This window comes from Taeniopygia guttata, chromosome 1A (genome assembly GCF_048771995.1).
Source record: "Taeniopygia guttata chromosome 1A, bTaeGut7.mat, whole genome shotgun sequence".
Lineage (NCBI taxonomy): Eukaryota > Metazoa > Chordata > Aves > Passeriformes > Estrildidae > Taeniopygia > Taeniopygia guttata.
Window position 1 is genome coordinate 68,900,788 of NC_133025.1, and position 20,333 is coordinate 68,921,120.

General features: G+C 43.3%; 1 protein-coding gene across 2 annotated transcripts; it reads right to left on the reverse strand.

Moving 5' to 3' along the window:
• Positions 1-32: 32 nt before the first annotated feature.
• IL17RA (interleukin 17 receptor A) lies at positions 33-19,640 on the reverse strand. Of its 2 annotated transcripts, XM_012569365.5 has the most exons (13): positions 19,438-19,640; positions 13,034-13,058; positions 11,549-11,695; positions 10,623-10,747; positions 9,486-9,612; positions 8,049-8,096; positions 7,804-7,961; positions 6,476-6,553; positions 5,968-6,043; positions 5,869-5,883; positions 4,542-4,643; positions 3,455-3,496; positions 33-2,856 (listed from the first exon to the last, which is right to left on the reverse strand). In XM_012569365.5, the coding sequence occupies exons 1-13, from the start codon at positions 19,558-19,560 to the stop codon at positions 1,352-1,354; spliced, it is 2,571 nt and encodes an 856-aa protein (XP_012424819.5). In that variant the 5' UTR covers positions 19,561-19,640; the 3' UTR covers positions 33-1,351. The 2 variants fall into 2 exon arrangements, with proteins under 2 accessions (XP_012424819.5, XP_030119779.4); XM_030263919.4 differs by lacking the exons at positions 10,623-10,747; positions 13,034-13,058; positions 19,438-19,640 and having other exon boundaries at positions 11,549-11,687.
• Positions 19,641-20,333: the final 693 nt, after the last annotated feature.

Sequence of the window (20,333 nt, forward strand, 5' to 3'; positions counted from 1 at the left end):
AGGAGTTAGGCAGAGTTGAGGACTCAGAAGTATTTAAATGAATATATCCAAAAAATATTCTTGATTTTTAATTTAAGGAGAAAACCCCACAGGTTAGACACAAAATTATAAAATACACACAATACAAAATAAATTGCAAGACAAAATAATAGATTCTTTTCTGAAACATTAGATTTTGAAAAAGCTGAGTAAAAAATTTTTTGACAAGTAAACTTAGATGGATGGGAAGATGACAAAGGAGAAAGGCCTGGATGTATTTACGTCTCACAGGTGGTTATCCAGTGGGCTGCAGGAACAGTGATAAGAAACAGGGTAAATGCCAGCCTCACCATCACTGCTCCTGGAAGATGAATCCCTCAGTCTGTTCAGTATTTCATGGTGGTTAGCCTGAACTACCTGTGCTTGAGCTTAAACCCACACAAGTACATCTTACAGTCGTTTTTGCTCAGCCTCCCTTAACTCAGATAAAATTTCTACTCTAAAACAGCATATGCTGAGGCTACAGTTTTTCCTCCTCCAAAATAGTCCTTTATTTCCTTGTGTGTCACTATCTAGATCTTCAGTTCACATCTTCCTGGTGCTAAGATATCCAACAGCAAACAGCACTGCAGCAGTGTTGTCACAGAATACACCAGATTTCCCTGATTCTTCCCCACATTTCTTAAAACTGCAAAAAAAAAAACCAAATTCCATTTCTTGGTCTCTTCCCCCTTCACTGCTGTTGTTAGTTTTCAAGCACACACCTCCAAGTTGAGAGGCAGGAAGAGTTATGGAAACTTTCAATTTAAATGTTTATCCCACTTATTATCAGCTGTTCCACTTGATTTCTGAATGACCATGGAAATGCAGCTGCAAATGAATGATGAGTGAGGGAAAAAGAAAAATCTTTAGGCACATTTATCAACCAGGCAGAGACAGCCCTAATCTAGCTGAAATTTAAGGCACACATCTTTAATACAGTATTTACAAGGAAATGTTTAAAATGTGCATTAAAATGGCAACTGTCACCATGTTATCTAAACCTATTTTCTAAACCATGCCTGTGACTTTTTATCCAGTGCAACAGAATCAGTACAGCTGGAGGGCATTTTGAAGGCACGAGTGAGTGGATGAGCCACAGTAATTTTTCTGCCATCCATCAGTGAGAATTCAGTGTAATACTTTTCCCCAAGGAACAGAACCACTGCCTGTTCTTTCACAGGGGTGGCCAACACTCATGGCTTCTCTCCACAGAGACTGGAGGCAACATTCCATGTGTGCTGGGCAGTGCTGGAAATGCAGTCTCAGTACTACTCTGCATGGGACCACTTTCCATCCCTGTATTTCAAACAGAGCAGGTCCCAGGCAGAGCCTAACAGTCCTCCAAAGATTGGTCAATGTCCATCACCTCTGCAGGATAGCTCCAGCTAGAGCGCCTCTGAATGTCCTGGAAAAACAGCTGCTTCTGGAGGCTCTTTAGGCTGTTCAAAACCTCTGGAGAGAGTTCGTGGAAGCCCCCCTGTTGTTCCTGATCCTCCTCCTCCTCCTCTTCCTCCTCCTCCTCTAGAAGGTCCTCAGGAGGCAGAGGGGAGCATCTGGAGATGTAGCCCTGGTCTGACTGCACTGACTGTCTTTGGTCTTTGCATGGGTCAACAAAGACCAGCTGGTTCTGCTCATCAGCCTCCCCCTGGCAGAGATATGGCTCCGAAGGAATGACACTCTGCTGGTAAAGAGGGTACATGAGTCCATTCAGATGGTCACTCAGGACATCTGACAAGTTTGCAGGACTCTGGTCAGCTACTGAAGCTTCAGAGCCATCATGGAGGATGACGTTATTCCTCATTGGAAAGCTTGTCTCCAGAAGAGGAACTCCTTCCATACAGTCTTCATTGCTCAGCACATGGTGACTGAGTATATTTCTATCTTCCATGGAAGAGACTGGCTCCACTACCTGAACTGGAGGAACATCCATAGGAAGGACCACAGTCTGGGAATTTGGATCCCCACATGGATTAAGCTGAGGCTGCAGCTTGCAGCCTGCACTTTCACCTTCATGCATGTGGAGGTTGATGGTGTAACAGCAGCTGGGGTCAGGCTCACGTAGGTGCAGCTGGTGTTTCACAATTCCACCTGGCTCACTCAGCAGTGAATCCACCTGGCTCTCTCTGTTCAGGGAATGCAACTCTTCATCACTATCCAAGCAGATGGTTTCATTCTCAAACCAGTCTGGGTGCTCAGTCTGCCAGTTCTTGAACGTCTCTATGGCCTCTTTCAACTTCCTCCCACTGGGGGTATCGATGTAATTTTCAGCTGTGATTTCCTGGATTCGATGGATCCGCCCAGGTTCAAACTTCTCCAGATCCTGAATCCGAAAATAAATATCCTCAAACTTGTCCATCAGCTGGTATCTGGATGTGACATTGAACAGATCAGGTATATCTCTCTCAGTACTTATTCCCTCAAAGTAGCAAACTATGTACATTCCAAAACAGGCTGGCTTCTTGAAATCTGGCAGGATCAGATTCAAGGCTGGGGTGAACAGGTCTCCCACTGGCTTCTGCTGATCTTGCTTGAGACACACAGGCTCACTCCCGAGCATGGCCTGCCATTTGGCCTGGGTGCCCCGAGAACACAAGATGATGATCTTTGAAGACAGCTCTTCCATTTCCTTCTTCTGCCGTGTGAGCCAGGGTAAGGGCCCCAGCTCCGAGATGTGGTGGTCTTCCAGCAGATCCAAGGCCACAGCAGTGCCACAGACCGTCATCAGGAACTCAGCAAACCTCATCACCACGTCCACGTAGAGCAGGTGATCAGCAGAGTACACAATCCAAACCTTCCGCAGCTTCAAGGGCGGCAGGGACAGCTCGGTGTGCGGTGCTGATGGAAGACAGAAAAATATTAATTACAGCCACATCCCCCAAATTGTGAATGGTGTGAGTCAGCACTCATCAGCATAGGAGGGTAGTAACAAAACTTTTTAAGCTTTAATGCTATTTTGGCAACGTATGTGGACATCATCTCATTTTGTAAATTTGATACGAAAGTACTGACACAGGGGAGCTGTGATTTATAATAATGCCCAGATGATTCATCAGCTTTCACCTCACAAAAACACTACAGCAGCTTCAAGATGTTTGCAAATATTGCTGTATTCTCTGGTGGAGAGCTGAGTGCACCCACCCCAAACCAATCTCCTGTTGCTATGGCCTGGATGAGTAGCAAAGCTTCTTCTGCTAGTACAGCCTCGGCTGGGTCAAAAGCGTCCCCACATTCCAAAGCAATTACCTCCCATCACACAAATACAGCATTCCAAATTCCATATACACGGCTTCTTTTAGCTAAACAGGAAGATCCTAAGGCTAACTTTTGGTTTCAAGAAGCATCTACAGAGTAGTTAGAGCCTACAAAAGCCCCTTCTGGGCAAGTTGTGAGACCTGCATGACAGGTGCTTGACGTAACACAGGTGGCATCTTACCAGCTTGCAAACTGTCGTGGTTGCATTTCCTTCGCCGGCGCTCTGAAAGAGAGATGGCCACTGTCAGTTCTGAAAACATGAAGTAAGATTAAATGCTTAAAATCACACCACCTGCCACAGATTAGGTTAAAAAAAATCTTTAACTGTTTAGGGAGATAAAGCTGTAAGGAGGGAGAAGCCTAATAAAAAAACATACTGAATGAATAAAAACTCTTCTACAGCCAGTTATTGCTATATTTTTCCTTTGAGAGGAGACAATGCACTCAAAATGAACTTTCACCATCTTCCCCAAATCCTGGCAGTCAGAATCCCCAACTGCTCTGTGACCTCTCTTTAAGGAGAAGGGGCTTTTAAAATGCATCTGTTTCTTAAGAAGCTTTTCTGAAGAGGTGACTAAAATGTCCCTAGCTGCATCTTACAGATGAGTTTGATGTTACGAAATTTTCCAAATGATTACCAATTCTTCTTGTCATGTAAAAAGAAAACAAGACAAGCAGTGACTTATACAACTTCCCTGAGATAACTGCCTCATGGCTGCAGCACAGGAAACTAGGAGTTAGCCCTTAAGTACCAAATTTTCCAAGTTGTTTGATGTCAGTCTCTATCCTATGTTTTTTATCCCTTCCACTTCAATTGAAAAACTTTATCTAATCTCACAATAGTATAAAATAAATTTTTCAAAGACTTTGGAGAACATAGGGAAGACAACAGTGTGGACAAACAGGAAACTTCTGTTCTGCAACACTCTTATGCAATGCAGGGGGAAAGTAAGTGCAAAAATCTGCAGCAATCTGCAGGAAACAAAGGGCTGAACTATGAAATTCCTTTTTCCCCTCATGAACTCTGAAGTGCTATGAACATGGAGCATCAGAGGGGATAACCTGTGGAAGGCTTTACTTATCTAGTGGATGGTATAAGGACATTGCAATCCTATAATGTAAAACAGAAGATGTTTTCATAGGCATTATCTCAGAGGCAAAGCATTGTAATAACAGCAAGGAACAAAACCGCAATAGAATAGGTACAGAAAGAGAAAAAAATATTCTTTAGCATTGGATTTTTTCTTCCTGGCTGGTATGAGTCTCACCTGCTCGTTTTTTAGTCATGCACAGCACAACTGTTATGACTGACCCCACTAGTAACACAGAGATCCCGGTGATACACCAGTAGAGCCATATCATCGTATCATCTGCAAAACAAAACCACTCCTCAGACACTGTCTTACACAGAGTTTCACCACAGAGCAGAAGGTTCTCGAGCAGCAGAAGACAAGGGAGGAGGACCCTGGCTTTGCTGAGTAGACCAGTACTTCCCCCTTAGAATCCACAGTCACTCCTCCAAACCAATTCCTGCTTTCATGGTGCTGCTGTACACCATTAACTTGCTCCACACAAAGAACCATATGTGCAGCACACTGAAAACACAGATCAAGAACCTTCCTCTAAATAGCAATGTTTACCCAGCTTTGACAGGCATGCCGCCCATGTCCTGCCTGTTCATGTAATCTAGTTTTAAATTTCACTATTTTGGGTCATGAATTTCAGTTTACAGGTGTTTTTCCTTTTTTAAATTTTTTTTAATCTCAGGCAAAAGGTCCTTACAGGTGTTGCAGCCAAAGAAAAAGATGTCAAATCATTATGCGCAAGTTATCTTGACATTCATAAAAATGAATATATGCATGCTATTCTCTCCAAAAGCTGCTTTATATTATGCAAATTTTTTAACACTGAGCAAAGTGACAGAAAGTATTTTATATTAAGACTCTCCTTGTCAAAACTGCTTCTCAAAGAATTCTATGCAAGTGAAGTGTCTCTCAAAAAATTGCTCTTTAAGGTTCACACTGCATACAAATACTTGCCTCATTAAATCATGGTGAAGTAATTCTTAACACAATTAATTCTGAACTCAGTGCTACAAGGGGACTGTTAAAGAAATTTTAGACACCAGGCTCTCATCTCCATCAGAGAGATTTATTGCACATATTGATTATGACACCTGGCTGGGTGAACTTGGTGGCTCAAAAGAAGAACAAAGAAATCCCTGAACAATGAAACCCTTATAAACCTAAACTCTCCATCCCTCACATGACAGTCCAGACCAAGAGCTTTATCAGGGTGTGGGGTCTGCTTGCTCTTTGTTGCTTTGGTGTTTTTTTACCAAGTGGTTGCCAAGTGCTGCTCTTCACATCCTCTGAGGTTTCAGTGGGAGTTTTGGTGGGTTCCCAATATGGTTGGTACAGCTCATATACCACATGTGCACCATCTATGGGTGGTTCACAATTTTCAAATAATATAAAATTTTCAACAGGGACATTTCATGCCCATTGGGTCATTAGCAAGAAGGATTATTTCTAATTCTACACAACAGGAGAAGAGCAGCAAAAAAAGTTTCAGGGTATTGGAAGAACTTCTTACCCGATGGTTCTGTACCTGCAAAAGACAAAAGTTATGTTAAAAATTCAGTTCTCAGCTGTACAACAATGGGAATCTAATCTACAGAGAAGTGGTTCTCACTTGGAAGTGGTTCACATGGGATGAAAGCAGAGTGTCTCAGACAGTCTGTGCCACAGTTTGCAAAGAATGGCTGAATCTGCAATTGAAAATAATCCAGAAAACAGAAGTTATTCTTAAAAGAAATTTTGTTCCCTGATTTACTTTCTCCTTCCTCAATGTTCTTTGTATTTTAGCACAGAGACATAGAATTCCCACTTCCTTTCAGAAAACAAGATTAATCAAGCATTCTTACACGATACATGACAAAGGCTGTGAGCTCCTGAGGTTGCATATTTGCCATTCTCACTCCCATAATCTCTGACTTGGCAGCCCTGTACTAAGGAAAAGCCACTAACTACAGAGAATACCTATATAAAATTTCTTTTAGCCATAATATTTTCCTGATGCAGGTAATTACAGATTAGCCAATCTCAGAACAAAACACTGTGAAAAAAAACCCCTAACATTCCTAAGGTGCTCACTGCCTTAATTGTGAAGGAAGGACACAGGGACAACAGTGTGATCTCACCTGTACTTGGTAGCTACAGCAAGCTTTTATGTTCTTCTCTATTTTGATTGTGACATTCACTTGCTGTTGTAGTCCATCCTGCACAAATCAGATGCGAGTTATAAGGGAAGGAAGAAAACTGAATGAAAGCAGGAAAAAAAACCCCAAAGAGCTGACAGGATAAAATGGAGTGGTCCAAAGAAGCAGAAGCTATTTTTTTTCTTTTGAACAAGAAGCCCACAGAGAACAGAATGGGTAAAGGATCTGGCCACCATCTCTGCAGGTGTCCTGTGTGACAGACGTGGCAATGCAATTAAGACAGCAGGCCAAGATTGCACAGGTAACAGGAAATAATTAGGGATGTATCTCGTACAACTTCAAAGGAGTTAAACTTACAGTTTCTTAACAATGCAGAGGTCTTCAGCTTTGTAATGTGTAGACATTAACATGCTTCCTTGTTTAATTAAAAGCACCTGCCAACACTACTTCTGACACTAGAACAGGCATGTAAATTGCCCTTGCTACCTGCTGTACACAATCAATATCACGATAACCTAATTCTTCACAGTGATTAGCAGATACAAACTCCAAAATGAGGTGTATTCCCCTCCACCAGGGAAATACTCACACAGCTGTCCCATCTGTGTCAGTAATAGCTTAAACATATTAGTGCATGCAAGGCTTTTAAGTGCTAAAGAATAGAAAGACTAAACAAGGGTTTTAAGTGTTAAGGAACTAAGGGGTTTAAGTGTTAAGGAATAGAAAGATTAAACAAACTGAATGCCAGCATATCTGCCCTCATGCAAGGAAGAGTGGAGAGTGATTCCAAATAATCAGTATTTCTCCTCCCTCAAATGCCTGAAGGGAAACATTTTTTATATTGGAACACAGTCTGGACACTTTGAGCTTCTCAGCAACACAGACTGCAAGACCTACAGAAATTGATTCTCAGCTTGAATGAAGCATCTGTTAGTAAATCACTCATTCTTATATAAAAGATTTAATTAACACCTTCCTGTGATCATCTTTGATAAAGTACTTCAATGATTTATTGAAACTTAGCATCTTAATTTTGGTTAATTTGCTTAGTCTTAGCTCCCCAGGCACTGCCTTGAAAAAGGTAATAAAGCCCAGATAGTCAAACATAAAATTTGACTTTGCAGGTGTTTATAGGCTGCTTCATGCATTATAAAACCTCTTTTTTGATCTTTTATCCACAAAATTTCTCTTTCCAAAGACAATTTAAAAAATAATTCCTTGAAAATTGTTGTTCAAATGTCCTGGTTTAGCAAGCATTTAAGTTGTTTGCCTAAATCTCCAGAGAAGGTATGACTTGGGAAGGGACTTACCTCAGTGAAATCGTGGGTGATCATTTTACATCTCTTCTCATTCAGGTAACTGGCCACATGGATTTGGTACCGGGCTGGCTCCATCCATGGGTGGAAGCTCACGAGCAGCGTTGCATCATCTAGACTTTTACCCTGGATCCTGGGTTCCCACAAGCTGCCTGGAAGTAGGGCAGATATTCTTGTGTTTCTCAACTGTCAAATATTCCAACAGAGCACCCACATCTATGTGACTCAGAAATTTTTACCTGTCTTTATACATGGGATGGTTCTTTTCATCAGAGAATCCCTGCAATCTGCAAGAAAGACCATCAGTAGCTAGTCAGAAATATTGTACTTCCTTTTAGGAAAAAACGACATTTCTTTATTAGAAGACAGAGACCAAACCAAGCTCTCCTAAACGAGTAGACACCTTTGTTCTAAAGCAGTGGTAAAATTCTGTAGAAGAACAATACTGGTCTCCAGCATATAAAACAGTCCCTACACTCATGTCATGGTGTGTTTGGTTCTTCTTTTTCTTCTCAGAACAGAGAAAATGAATGAAACTAAAAACACAGCACACTTAATAATACAGTGATAATGTACTGGTGCAGAAAAGGTCACAATAGTGGAATTAAAACTTCATCCCCGCACCCTGTAATCACTCCTCAGCAATAGCTTTCTCCAAAGGCATTCTGACATAGAAAAATCAGGAGGCTGGAATCTTTGTTAATCTTAAAACACTCTTCCACATTTCTAATTTCCTTTATTTAGCAGATTGGCTCTGCTTTTTGGGACTTCCTTCAGAGTTAAATCCGGAGTTACATATTCAACATTTAGCAATGTGGGATTTACAACTCTCAGCCTTAAATTATGTCTCTCCTCCAGGGTTTGGACAAAGGAAAAGTAACAACTCCCTGCTTAGACAGTTGAGAGAAAACATTTCATATCTTAAATTTCCAATTTCAAAGTTACCAATTTAAACTTTACAAAGTTTATAAATTTACAATGTCTCTCTACAATATCATTCATGTATAGGCTCTAACCAGCAAAACTCCCTGCAGCTGCTGAGCTTAACACCACATACTAGGTTTCTGAAGAGTAATAAAGGATAAAAGCCAGGAAGTTCTTAGTGTGAACAAGCAGAAGAAAGGGTACAAGCACTGAAAATGAAGTGCTCCCTTCTCCTTTTCCAGCTCACATTGACTGACACACTCCACACTTTGCCATTTTATAACTACAAAGTCAGCTTGACAACTATAAGTAAGCTAAGAAAAAATTTAGGAACCAGTTTTCAAGATCTGTATTAAGCACCAAATATTAATGAAGTAGTCAGTGCAGCCAGAGGGATTGCAGATGCTCAGCAACCTTGAGGAGCAGTAAAAATTCTTTTAGCGATAGGAAAATTTTTGCATCTACAAGAAAGGGTCAGGCACCCAGCACTACCAAGTTTCTTGGTAAATTATGCTTAACTGTGCCTTTGAAATTGAACTTCACATGTCTAGGATTTAGTACTAGAAGCCAAACTTGTGATTTGGAAATTCAGTACTTCCAGCTGCCACAAGCACAGGGGCAGCTCTGAAAGATTTAAAATTAAGTAAAAGCAGCAGTGATGTCAGGTCCACAAACCCCCACATTCCTGCCAGAGGCCCACAAACCACCACATTCCTAAACTCAAGGCATAAGTGAACTAAATCACCTCTTACCAGGCATTGTGAGAGAAGTGGACTTGCAATTGTAGTCTCCATTTATGCCCAGTTTGGGCAGGTGATACACAGTCACTTGGTAAGTCTGGCCAGGTTCTACTTCAAAACGGTCAAAAGTGAAATTCCACTGCAAACAAAACACAAGGACTTTAAAGGACAATGTTGCTCTCTAAGCACTGCAATTAACAGCTGACTTGGCCCTGTTCCACTGCAATTAACAGCTGACTTGGCCCTCATCCCATGTAATCCTTTAACTGAAGCTTGACTATGAAAAATTGGAACTCAAGTGTATTAAATATACCTGGTCTCTTTGTCTGACTCAATTCTTCTGTTTAGAATTAGTTCTTTCTTGGGATCTTTGAGCTGATACAACAGTTTTATGCCAAACCACTGTGTGGAACTTCCACCAAACTACATTCTGAACTGAAAGGAGACTAGAATAAAATAAGCAGTTTCAAGATGAAAATTTCAGTCTAGTGTGAATTCTGTAGCACTTTGCAAGTGCTAAGCATTCAGAATTGCATTTATACATATGTATTTCTGTACCTGGCCATTCCATACACACATTCTTAAATCTATACTGTTTTCTGCATCAGCAATGCTGTGCAAGTTCTGGGAGAGGCACTCTGGGAGAGTGGTGCTGGTAAGTGGTAAGGTAACTATGGTTAAATTCGGTGTGATTAAGGAATGAACTCCTTATTGTTTGTATTCCTCACTGTTGTGGATGCTCAGCATTTTTCTGATGGGTTTCCTAGAAGGAATGTAATCTGAACGGCCACCCCCAAGGTTGGTGCTTTCCTCCACAAGAGAGTACAAGAAAGAAGTGGAAGCAATAGTAAGAGTTGAGTTTAAAAGCTATAAAATGTCATACTCTCAAGCAGAATGCAAGAACCCCTAAAATTATTTGCTTTAAGCAACCTCCTGAGTGATGAAACATGCCAGGCAACTAAAAGCAGCAATTCTTAAAACCTGAAGGATGGGCAGAGTGCAAGAGAAATGGGAAATGACAGCAGATCTCAAGTCCAGCACAGACTCTAAGCAGTCTGTACTTTTTAATCAAGAACCTTGCCATAAAACAGTGAAAGCAGAAACAATTCCACGGACTAGAAAACGTAATTTGGAGCCCTTTGCACTCACCCGGCCTCCATCCGGACGGACCTGAAGAGGCAAATTGTTCTGGAAGTCAAACTGGGCACAGATCTGCTGATTGCTGCTGACCTGCATGACGGCGAGCTCTGCCCCTTCCAGACAGCGGATGCTGGCTGCAGGCACAGGGACAGAGGGACACGTTCACCTTTCCCTCCCCTCTGCACAAGGAGAGGCTGCAGCCCCCAGAGAGAGCACCACTGTGCCTAGCCTTGCCACAGTCTAACTGCTTTGAGGTGCTGAGGAGCCCATCATAAAGATAACTGGAAAAGTGAGAATGCAGGGTGACTAACAGCACTCTCAGCCTAAAGGCTGTCCTGCATGGCAAAGCTACATCTGTGCAAATGAAGGAGCAGAGGAGAAGGTGATGTATTCTCCACACACCTTGGCAGTTCCACAGATGTGGTATCGTGCTGTGCTCTGCCCCTCAAAGCTGCCTCATGCAGCTTGGGTGCCAAAGCAAACACGCCTTTATTTTGGTACACACAGTCCCAGGTGAGTTCAATGACTGGGTTACCTGAGCCACACCTGCTTCTACACTACCATAGCTAGGGGTCATAACTCTACAGCTCTCAGACACAGTCCCTGCAGAAGGAATAAATGAATGTGTTTAATTCTGCCTTAAAGCAGTGCAAAACTTTGGACAAGAGCATGCAAGGGAAGCACCATGTACAGACAAACAAACAAAGATATTCAGTGAGTGAGAAAATGTGACTTATTGGTAGTCATTTAGGCTCCAACGAGACAATTATTGCTTTACTAAGGCACACAAAGACGAGATTACACCCACCAAACAAAATTAAGCAGCCAATCTCTCCCATTTCAAAGATCTGCTTTCATGACTTGAAGTTATAATTCTCCTTTCTATCCTTACTTTTTCCTCTGCTCCGTGCTCAAATAAAACAACCACCACTTACCATCCGTGGCCACTTTCCACTCTATCTGAAGCACAGGGACCAGTTTTCCATCCTCCTTACGGAAAACATCAGAAGAAACGTGGAGACTGCTTGGAGCAGAGGGAGTCCAAGCAGCAACATTCAGCCAGCTTGACTCCATGCAAGTGCCTATCCAGCAAATGAAATCCACATTTAGAGTGGGGTTGAGGAAGCTCTGCTTAATTGCAATTATGACCTGCTCTTTGGGTGAGGTTTATTCTGAGGGGAAAACTGGGTAACTGCTGCTTCCAGCTCAGAAAGGCAGTTTTCTATATGGAAGTACTCTGTAAATTGCCTGTAATAATCTGCATTTATTCCAGTAACTTCCACTTCTTCTTTTCCTTAACATCCATTGGTACTTGTCAGAATCAATGTAGTCAGGCTAAACAGGTCAAGTAAGTTTACTCAGTATCTCCTTCAACCTTCTGCTGAAACAGAACAATGTTAGTGCTAGTTTCCAGCCTCCCAATGATAAGAAATCTATCAGATACCCAAGGAAAAAAGATTTCCCCTAGAGCAAAAAAACACAACAAAAGCCATAAGGCAGACTTTAAACCAAATACAAATATTTAACTTAGACAGCATTTTAATGCTGGTGCTCTAGTTTGGCTTAGCTGAGTTGTCAAGCTGTATTCCAGTGGGAAATATCAGCCAGCCTGATCCCATTCAAGCCCTCTCCTGCCAAAGAAGTTTTAAATCTGATTATTTTCAAGCATAGCCCTCTCCCTGATCTGGCAAGTCAAGCAAAAATACTGCAAAAAAATACTACTGGCTACAAAAATACTTGTGTCAGTATGACACAGGCTTGGCCAACGAGGCAGGAATGAGCTTGCTTAGAACAAGGGCTGCAAGGAAAAGTCAAGGAGCTCTGCAGTGCTGCTCAGTTGCCTCCAGGTACCAAATGGATAATTTCAGAACATCTTCCTTTTTTTTTAAAGAACGTTTTTCACAACATTACCCATAATTATACTAAGGCCTTTCAGATGCATACCATTGCTAAGACTTGACCTCTTACACCAAATAATTTACATTAATTGCTTTCAACTGCACCCTCTATGCCCCTTTTTAAATTCTAGTTCATACACTAATTTTTCATCAAGTACTACCATAATGGCTTGTAATAAACTTTTACTGGCAAACTTGTCCTTAATTCCAATTTCTTTAAAAACTGATGATCCCAGCTTTAAATAGAAACTAAACAAGTTGGGTTGGGTTTTACTCATGCCACTGCCTACCCCCAAACTCGATCCCAAAAAAGAAATAAGTTTCCATTCCTCTTCCAGCTGGAGCTTATAATGGATCAAACTGTAAACTCCCAAAGCAAGGCAGGATAGCAGTGGTTCCCTTTACAACTCTCTGATTCTAGCAGGAAAAAACATGCTGTATGAACCCAGTTAAAAAAAGAAAAAAAAAAACAAAAGCATGATCTGATGAGAAAACTGCAACAAAGAAAAAAAAATTACTTACTATTTCTTACGAGACAGTTTAAATCCTGTGGGGGAAAGAAACGAGAATATTACTCTCAAAATAAAATTGACAGCAACCTGCTTCTGCTCAGTGCTGGGATAGGGGCAGGAAAAAGCACTTCAGTGATGCACACAGATTGGAAGAATTAACCATGATGGAAACACTGGACTGAGCTGTTAATCAAAAAACCAAGGACACAGGGCATGAAACCTGGGCACAATTTATGTGACATCTCTGAGATCATCCAGTCCAACCTATGACCAAACACCACTGTGCTGAGGAAAGAAAAAAAATCATCAGAATTGGACACTTTCTCATTAAGAATAAAGATGCCTTGATCATAAAGAAGCAACCAGAAGTTATGTGGGCTCTGCCTGGCTTCTCCCAGTTATGTTTTGTTGATACTGGAAGCCCCCATGGTCACCAGGGAGAAGCATGTCAGCTTGCTTGGTTAGTGTGATGCAAGATCCCAGTGAGAAGGAAGCCTGAAGTTGTCACTGTAAATCAAAAGGAGGGCTAGGTTTGCTCTCACTCATTTCCTATGCCATGACAAATAAAGCTGGATATTATTGTCAACCATTGCCACCATAAAATTAATTTCAGGGAGCAGGGAAGGCAGTTGGGTTTTTAAACCCTCTACAACTTCCTAAGGTCAACTGCAAGTCTATTTGGGGCTTAGTGTCCAAAGGTTTATTTACATTTTTAGGAAAGGGTGCTTGAACAAGCCAGATGTGCCTTTTTGGTAATGAAAATACTTCAGAGATCAATGCTCACATTGCAGCTCACGTATCTGTTCCTTGGAAGGAAAACAGGAAGATTTGGCATTAAGCTCGTCATGCTTATATAAAAAATAAAACCTGAAAATCTCTTCCAGGCTTTTGCTACACAAGTCACAATACACACAGATATAAATCCAGCCTTCAGGCACCCTTCACAAGAAACACATCCACACTCCAATTACTGTACCACAAATGCACATAGAGGTACATAGAAAACCAGCACCTGCAACCTAAATCCTTCATCAATGGGGAAAAAAAAATGCCGATGAAACCAAACCACCAAATCCAAACTGACTAACTACAATCACTGAAAAAGAGAAAAATAAAAATTGTGAATACCTGTATGGAAGAACGGATTAAGCTATGAAAAAAATGAGTCCTAACACTTCAGACCCTTAATCAGACTTTTTAAGGTAAATTATGTGGCCTGACAAAGCCTCTTATGTGAAAAGGTGCAGTGGTTTTATCTGAGATGTAGTTAATTTTCTTCTCAGCAACTGCTACAGTGCTTTCCACTGAGGACAAAGAGTGAGTGGCCGCTCTGGGATGAACCCTCAAGAGGAAACAAAAATAACTGGCTACTAACCATAGGGATTTTTCTAATGTAATGATTTCTGTTAAAGCCTATCACTAAATATTCAGTCATTTTGTGTTTGTTCTGTTCCAGTTATCAGTAATTATTGTACATGGAATCACAACAAAGCCCTTATAAAAAATATAAGGCATTATTAACCTGAAGAGCAGCAACATCTGCTTTCATTTGAGTGCTGGAGTTCTGTGTCATAGCTGACAACACAAGTGAGGAAATGCTGCATTTCCCGCTTTTTGTTTAATGATCAATATGAATTTAATATTGATCCAGCACATCATACAAAGGGATTCTCTCTTCCTCCAGGTCTATTATCCCAGGTGAAGCATTCATAAGCATGTTCCCAGCTTTGATGTGTTGTGCCCTTCCTGACATTTATTAAAAACTCCAGAGCTCAATGAGGAGCCATCTGTCGATGAGAATTTAGAACTGACACGGTAATTAAAGCCTTTCTTATCTTTTCAACACTGGGTTTCTATGGGGAAAAACAACAGTATTTTATCAACTTTCCCCTACCCTACTCAGAGTTTTCAAGGGACTGCCTACACGTGTGTTTTTCCTGCCATGCAGTAACCTGTTTAATTGCTGTGCCAGCAACCATTTTTTATGTGTAGCTGACTACACTGAAGTGTTTTAAGCTGCCATCAGTTAACTGAGCATTTAGCACGTTTGCCACAAGAAGAGGGGAAGGATTCTCCCACCACAAGGCACCAATTAACTTCTTGATCCTCTCCCTTCCGAGTCCCCAAAGCACTACAGGGATGACCCAAGAGCTGAAAACGCTTGTAAGAACAACTCATCCACATAGAATGTCCTCACTATTGGCATAAGGAAGCAAAGATAAGTGAAGATCAAGCCACACTGCAGGCAGAGGTATAAGAAGCTCAAGGAAAGGCAAGTCCTAGAAAGGACTTGCCACGAAAACCCCCATCTCCTTTTTGTAGAGTACCCAGGTGAACACATCTGGGCATAGCTGAGGGCACACTTTTATACCAAAAAGTGTAACTCCAGTAAATGAAATTCAAAAGCCAGGAAGCAATTAGAGCAAAAGACCAGTTCAGTTTGCAGCACAGTAAGTCAAGCACTGTCAGATTTGCACTGGCTGCCTCCTCAGCACCTGAGGGAATACTTGTTGGTTTTTCCTTGTAAGGTCCGACCAACACAAAATCTTACTTAATGCATTGGATCATCCAGAGAACATTAACAAAGCTCTGGACAACAGAAGTATTTAACCTAGTTTCCCTACTTGAGTGTGCTGGTTTTGGCTGGAATAGAGTTAATTTCCTTCCCAGTAGCTGGTTTGGATTTGGTTTGGCAGTGTTTTGGACTTGGGCTGGAAATAGTGCTGATAACAGAGAGATGTTTTTGTTCTTGGTGAGCAGGTCATTTCTGCTTCTCTAACACCCCTGCCAGGCAGAAGGCAGGGGGTGCAGGAATCAGGAGTGGACACAGCTGGGATTGCTGACCCCAGCTACCCACAGGGATACTGTAAGACATCAAACTAAGCATACAAAGCTGGGGGCAGGAAGATGAAGAGGGGGATGTTCAGAGTGATGGTGCTTGTCTTCACGACTCACTGTTATGCATGATGGATCCCTGCTGTCCTGGAGGCAGCTGAACACCTGCCTGCCCAGGGGAAGTGGTAAAAACCAACTCCTTGTTTTCCTTTGCTTGTATGCATGGCTTTTGCTTTACTTATTAAATGGTCTTTATCTCAACCCACGATTTTTCTCACTTTCACCCGATTCTCTCCCCCATCCCAGTGGTGGGGAGTGAGTAAGTGAGTGGCTATGTGGGTCTTACTTGCCAACTGAGCTTAAACCAGGTCTGGCAAGCAAAACTACAGACATGGGAGGCATAAATATGAGAAGCAGATGATTTTGAGGTGATGCTGAAACTACTCTCAGCAGGACAGCCACAGTCAACTTTTCCTGTTTACTTGCTGTATTTTCACAAAAAAGTAAGCAACTGTTTCTTTCGCTCTTTTCTAATGATTTTTATTTTGCTTTTGACATAAAAAAGACCATATGTGTGCAGAATCGTTTGAATCTGAATGAAATAACCCTGGGAAACTGATTAACAGCACCATCCCATAAGAATTCAATTAAAGTAATGGGAGGCAAAGATTTCCCAGTAGGATGCTGTGGTAACTAGAAAGAAACTGCTGTGAGTCCAGTTTTCCTTTAAGGAGTGACTGCTGAATGGGAAGGGCTCTAGCTTTCCAAAATTTGCCTTTCACCTTTGAACCATACTATGTATCTTCTGAGGCTTGAATGATTTGAAGTTTACTGAGGTTTCTCTTTTCTTTTCCCTCAGTAAAAAGAAGCAGAGATCAACACATGAACACATTACAGGAAAAAATGCTGAAGGATGATTTGTTTAAGGCTTGTAGGAAATTAGCATCTTTTGCAAAATTGTTTTAACTTTTTAAAAGTATTTTTCTCTACAGTTTCTAACTTTTTATCTCACTCTCATACCAATTCTCAGCCAAATAAAATTCAAATGTTAAAATTTCATCATAACAATCAGTTCTAAAGTTGTCTTTATAATATTTTCATAGTTTTGATCAGTAACCCTTTTTATGCTGAAGTTCAGTAGTTTTGATCACGAATCCTTTTCATGCCAAGGGGTCCAGAAATATTTTAACAGCACTCAGTGTGATCATGTGTTATGTTAACATCCTAACAGCAGAAAGATGCCACAGAGGGGAATGACAGAAGTCTGTCAATAGCAAGGGCCAAATTAACACATTTGCAAAGGAGACCGGGGAAAAGTTGTCCTCACATGCACCACTATGGCTTGTCTTCATGAGAGATGCTACATCAATTCTTCTTGAGAGACTTCCAGTGAAGAAAGCTGGCAAGATAAATTTCAGAAACCAAGCCATGTACAGCTTTCCAGCCCCTCAAAGACAGCAGGGTTATAAACACTGCATTCCTCCAGGACCCCCAGGAACGCCACGTCCCAAAAACAGCTACAGCACAACAACTGAACACAGTGATTTAACATTTGATGGTGAAAAAACAGATGTGTATTTAAGCTGTGGGATGTTTTTTCCCCCTGCACATAGGAAAAAAAACCCTGCAGAAGACATATACAAGGAATAGTTACTGGTAAGAGCTGGATTTGTACTGTGTTATTCAGCCCTACAGCTGAGCACAGTTTGATGGACTGGTGGTGAATATGCCCATTAAGTGCATTTTTTGGCTTTTTTATAAGATGAGCTGTTAACAAGCATTTCATTTTCCTTTCAGATGCCTATTGATACTGATATGACACTTTCCCTCCACCATCTCATCTACTACATGAGGGTTTTGCTGAGGAAGTTGCCACAGCTCAGCCTGACCTGCTCCAGAGCTCAGCAACAGCAGCCTGAGCACGGTGAGTTAGACAAAGGAAGTGGGTCTCACTCACCCTGCTCAGCAGCAGCTCTGCTTTTGAACCACACCACAGCCACACCACGGGAGGGTTACCGAATCATCCTCTGAAAACAGCACAACCCACAGAAAGGGAAGGGGGAACTGTTTTCAACTGTCACAGCTTCAGTTGATGGGGCTTTTTCCTACATGAGTCAGGAGCTTCAAAGCTGCTTAAAGAGGCTGCTCCCGGGCTTAAGCTGGCTCCTTTTTCTTAAGTCTATCTGCACTTTGGAAATTGGCTTTTTGATAGAAAGGGCCAATGTAGCAGCCCAACATTCATGCATGCTCTGTGTGCACACCAGAGCACGGGGCAACACAGCTCCTCTGTGAAAGTTGGTGATGTCCAGGTGAACCCCTCACCCAATTACTGTGGTGACATTTCCTAAAAAAAGAGGGACAGAGAGCAAAACAAAGTCAGTCAGAGCACAGCCACTCAAGGACTTGCAGAGACTCTTTAATATATTGCTGTCAATCTCTGTGACTAGCAAGGTTTGGGACACCATGGTTACTTGAGATGCCTAAGCAATATTGTAATTTTCCATTTGCCAAAGTTTAGGTTTTGTAACTCTACACTGTTCAGCCTAAAGTAAAACTGCAGAACTGGTCAGTTTTCTTGGGGTCTCTTTAAATAAGACAGAAGGCAGCAGAGCAGAGGTGTGGTAAAATAGGGTTAAAGATATAGTCAAACATTAGGAGAAGTGTCAAACTAGACAAAAGACAGGAAATGTGTACAGGAAAAGATTACAGAAACTTTCACCCCAAAGGACACAATTTGTTTTATATTTGTCTATAGCTGTACCTGACTATCTGCCTTTATCAGACCGCTGAAAGTGCACCATGGCATATAAAGCCGTCCAGCTTAGACGACAACTGCCCATTTTCCTGTCTCACTGCTGTTGTTAACAGAACTAAAAAGCCAAAGCAGATCTCTTCCCCCTCCTACAAACTCCTTATATGTATCTGAAACAACACAAAAAAAGTGACCAACAAAACAAAACCAAAACAATCCTCAAAAACTACCGGGGAGAGTGACCAGCTAGGAGTGCATATTCAAAGTTCGCTCAGGTTGGTTGGTTCACTTTTTACAGCGACGCTGCATTGGCAGCTCCTGTCCGGCCGGTTTCACAGGGAGAAAAGGCAACAAAAATCCGCCTGTTCGAAATCCTCAGGCACACGAAACGTTTCATTCTCCACGCACTCCAAAAAACTCCCTCATCTGCAAGGAACTGGTTAAAACTTTTAGGACATTAGGCAACGTCAGCTCTTAGCACAGACTCACATCCTGCTCAGGGACAGCGCTTCCCGGGCCGGGGCAGCCCGGCGAGCCGTGCAGCGTTCCCGGGACAGAGACACCACCCGGGACAGCGCTTCCCGAGCCGGGGCAGCCCGGCGAGCCGTGCAGCGTTCCCGGGACAGCGCTTCCCGGGCCGGGGCAGCCCAGCGTTCCCGGGACAGCGCTTCCCGGGCCGGGGCAGCCCGGCGAGCCGTGCAGCGTTCCCGGGACAGCGACGCCGCCGGGCCCCGCGCCCCACACGGGGCGGCCGCTCCCCGTCCCGCCATCCCGGCTCCCCGTGCCCGCCCGGGCCCGGCGCTCCCGGCGCTCCCGGCGCCGCTTACCGGCTGCGAGCAGGTGAAAGGCGGCGCGGCGTCCAGCAGCAGCCGCAGGGCAGCGGCGGAGGGCGGCCGGGGCAGCAGGAGCGGCAGGAGGAACAGCAGCGGCGGCGGCCCCGCGCCCGCCATGGCCCCGCTCCGCCGCCCGGCGCTTCCGGGCTGGGCCGCACCTGAGGAGGGGCCGGGGCCGGCCCGCCCTCCGTGTGGGGCCGCGCCGAGCGGCTCCTCCCCGCCCCTGGGCTCCGGTTGGGGTTGAAGAGCCAAACCTGCTGCGGCCTGCGGGTCGTCTTCCCGTTGGCGGGTCAGCGGGAGCGTCCCGAGGTCTGCGTGCATAACACCCCTGCCAATACACACCTGGAACAGGTGGCACAGGAGCGCGTCCCGGTGGGCTCGGGATGTCTCAGAGAGGCAGACCGCACGGCCTCCCTGGGCAGCTGTTCCAGGGCTCTGCCACCCCTGGATGTAAAGAAGTTCTTCCTCGTGTTGAGGTGGAACTCCCAATGCGGGTGTCTGGCTTCGGGTAAATGCCGTGAGCATTAAAAACTGACATCAGCCGCGCTCTGCAGCTGCTGAACAAAAAGCACTACAGGTGTCATGTTCTGCTTTTCCACTTGTGGGGATGTTCTAAATGCATCCGCTTCCCAGGGGACTTTGCAAACCTGTTACTTGTTCCTGAGGGTCACCCCGCTTCAGCAGTCTCACAGGTTTCACTCCAGGTTTTGCACTGTTTTCACACTGCAGCACGCCCGCAGCCACGTTCGCCTGTTCTTTGCCATGGATTTCACCTAATGGTCTCACACAGAGCTGTAACTCAACGGAGTGGCCAGCTCAGGGAGTTTTCCAGCAAAGCTGAACACTTTGATGGGCTTTGACCAACAGCCGTGAGCAGGGTGGTTTCCTAT

What these genes read in the sequence shown, in the direction of transcription:
- IL17RA (XM_012569365.5), bottom strand. Translation starts at nt 19,560, where the DNA reads ATGGCGGGCGCGGGGCCGCCGCCGCTGCTGTTCCTCCTGCCGCTCCTG. An exon ending in CACTTCTCTCACAATGCCTG is followed by an intron (nt 8,097 to 9,485) that starts GTAAGAGGTGAT and finishes TCTTTCTTGCAG; the next exon opens with ATTGCAGGGATTCTCTGATG. An exon ending in CCACGACAGTTTGCAAGCTG is followed by an intron (nt 2,857 to 3,454) that starts GTAAGATGCCAC and finishes GTCTTCCATCAG; the next exon opens with CACCGCACACCGAGCTGTCC.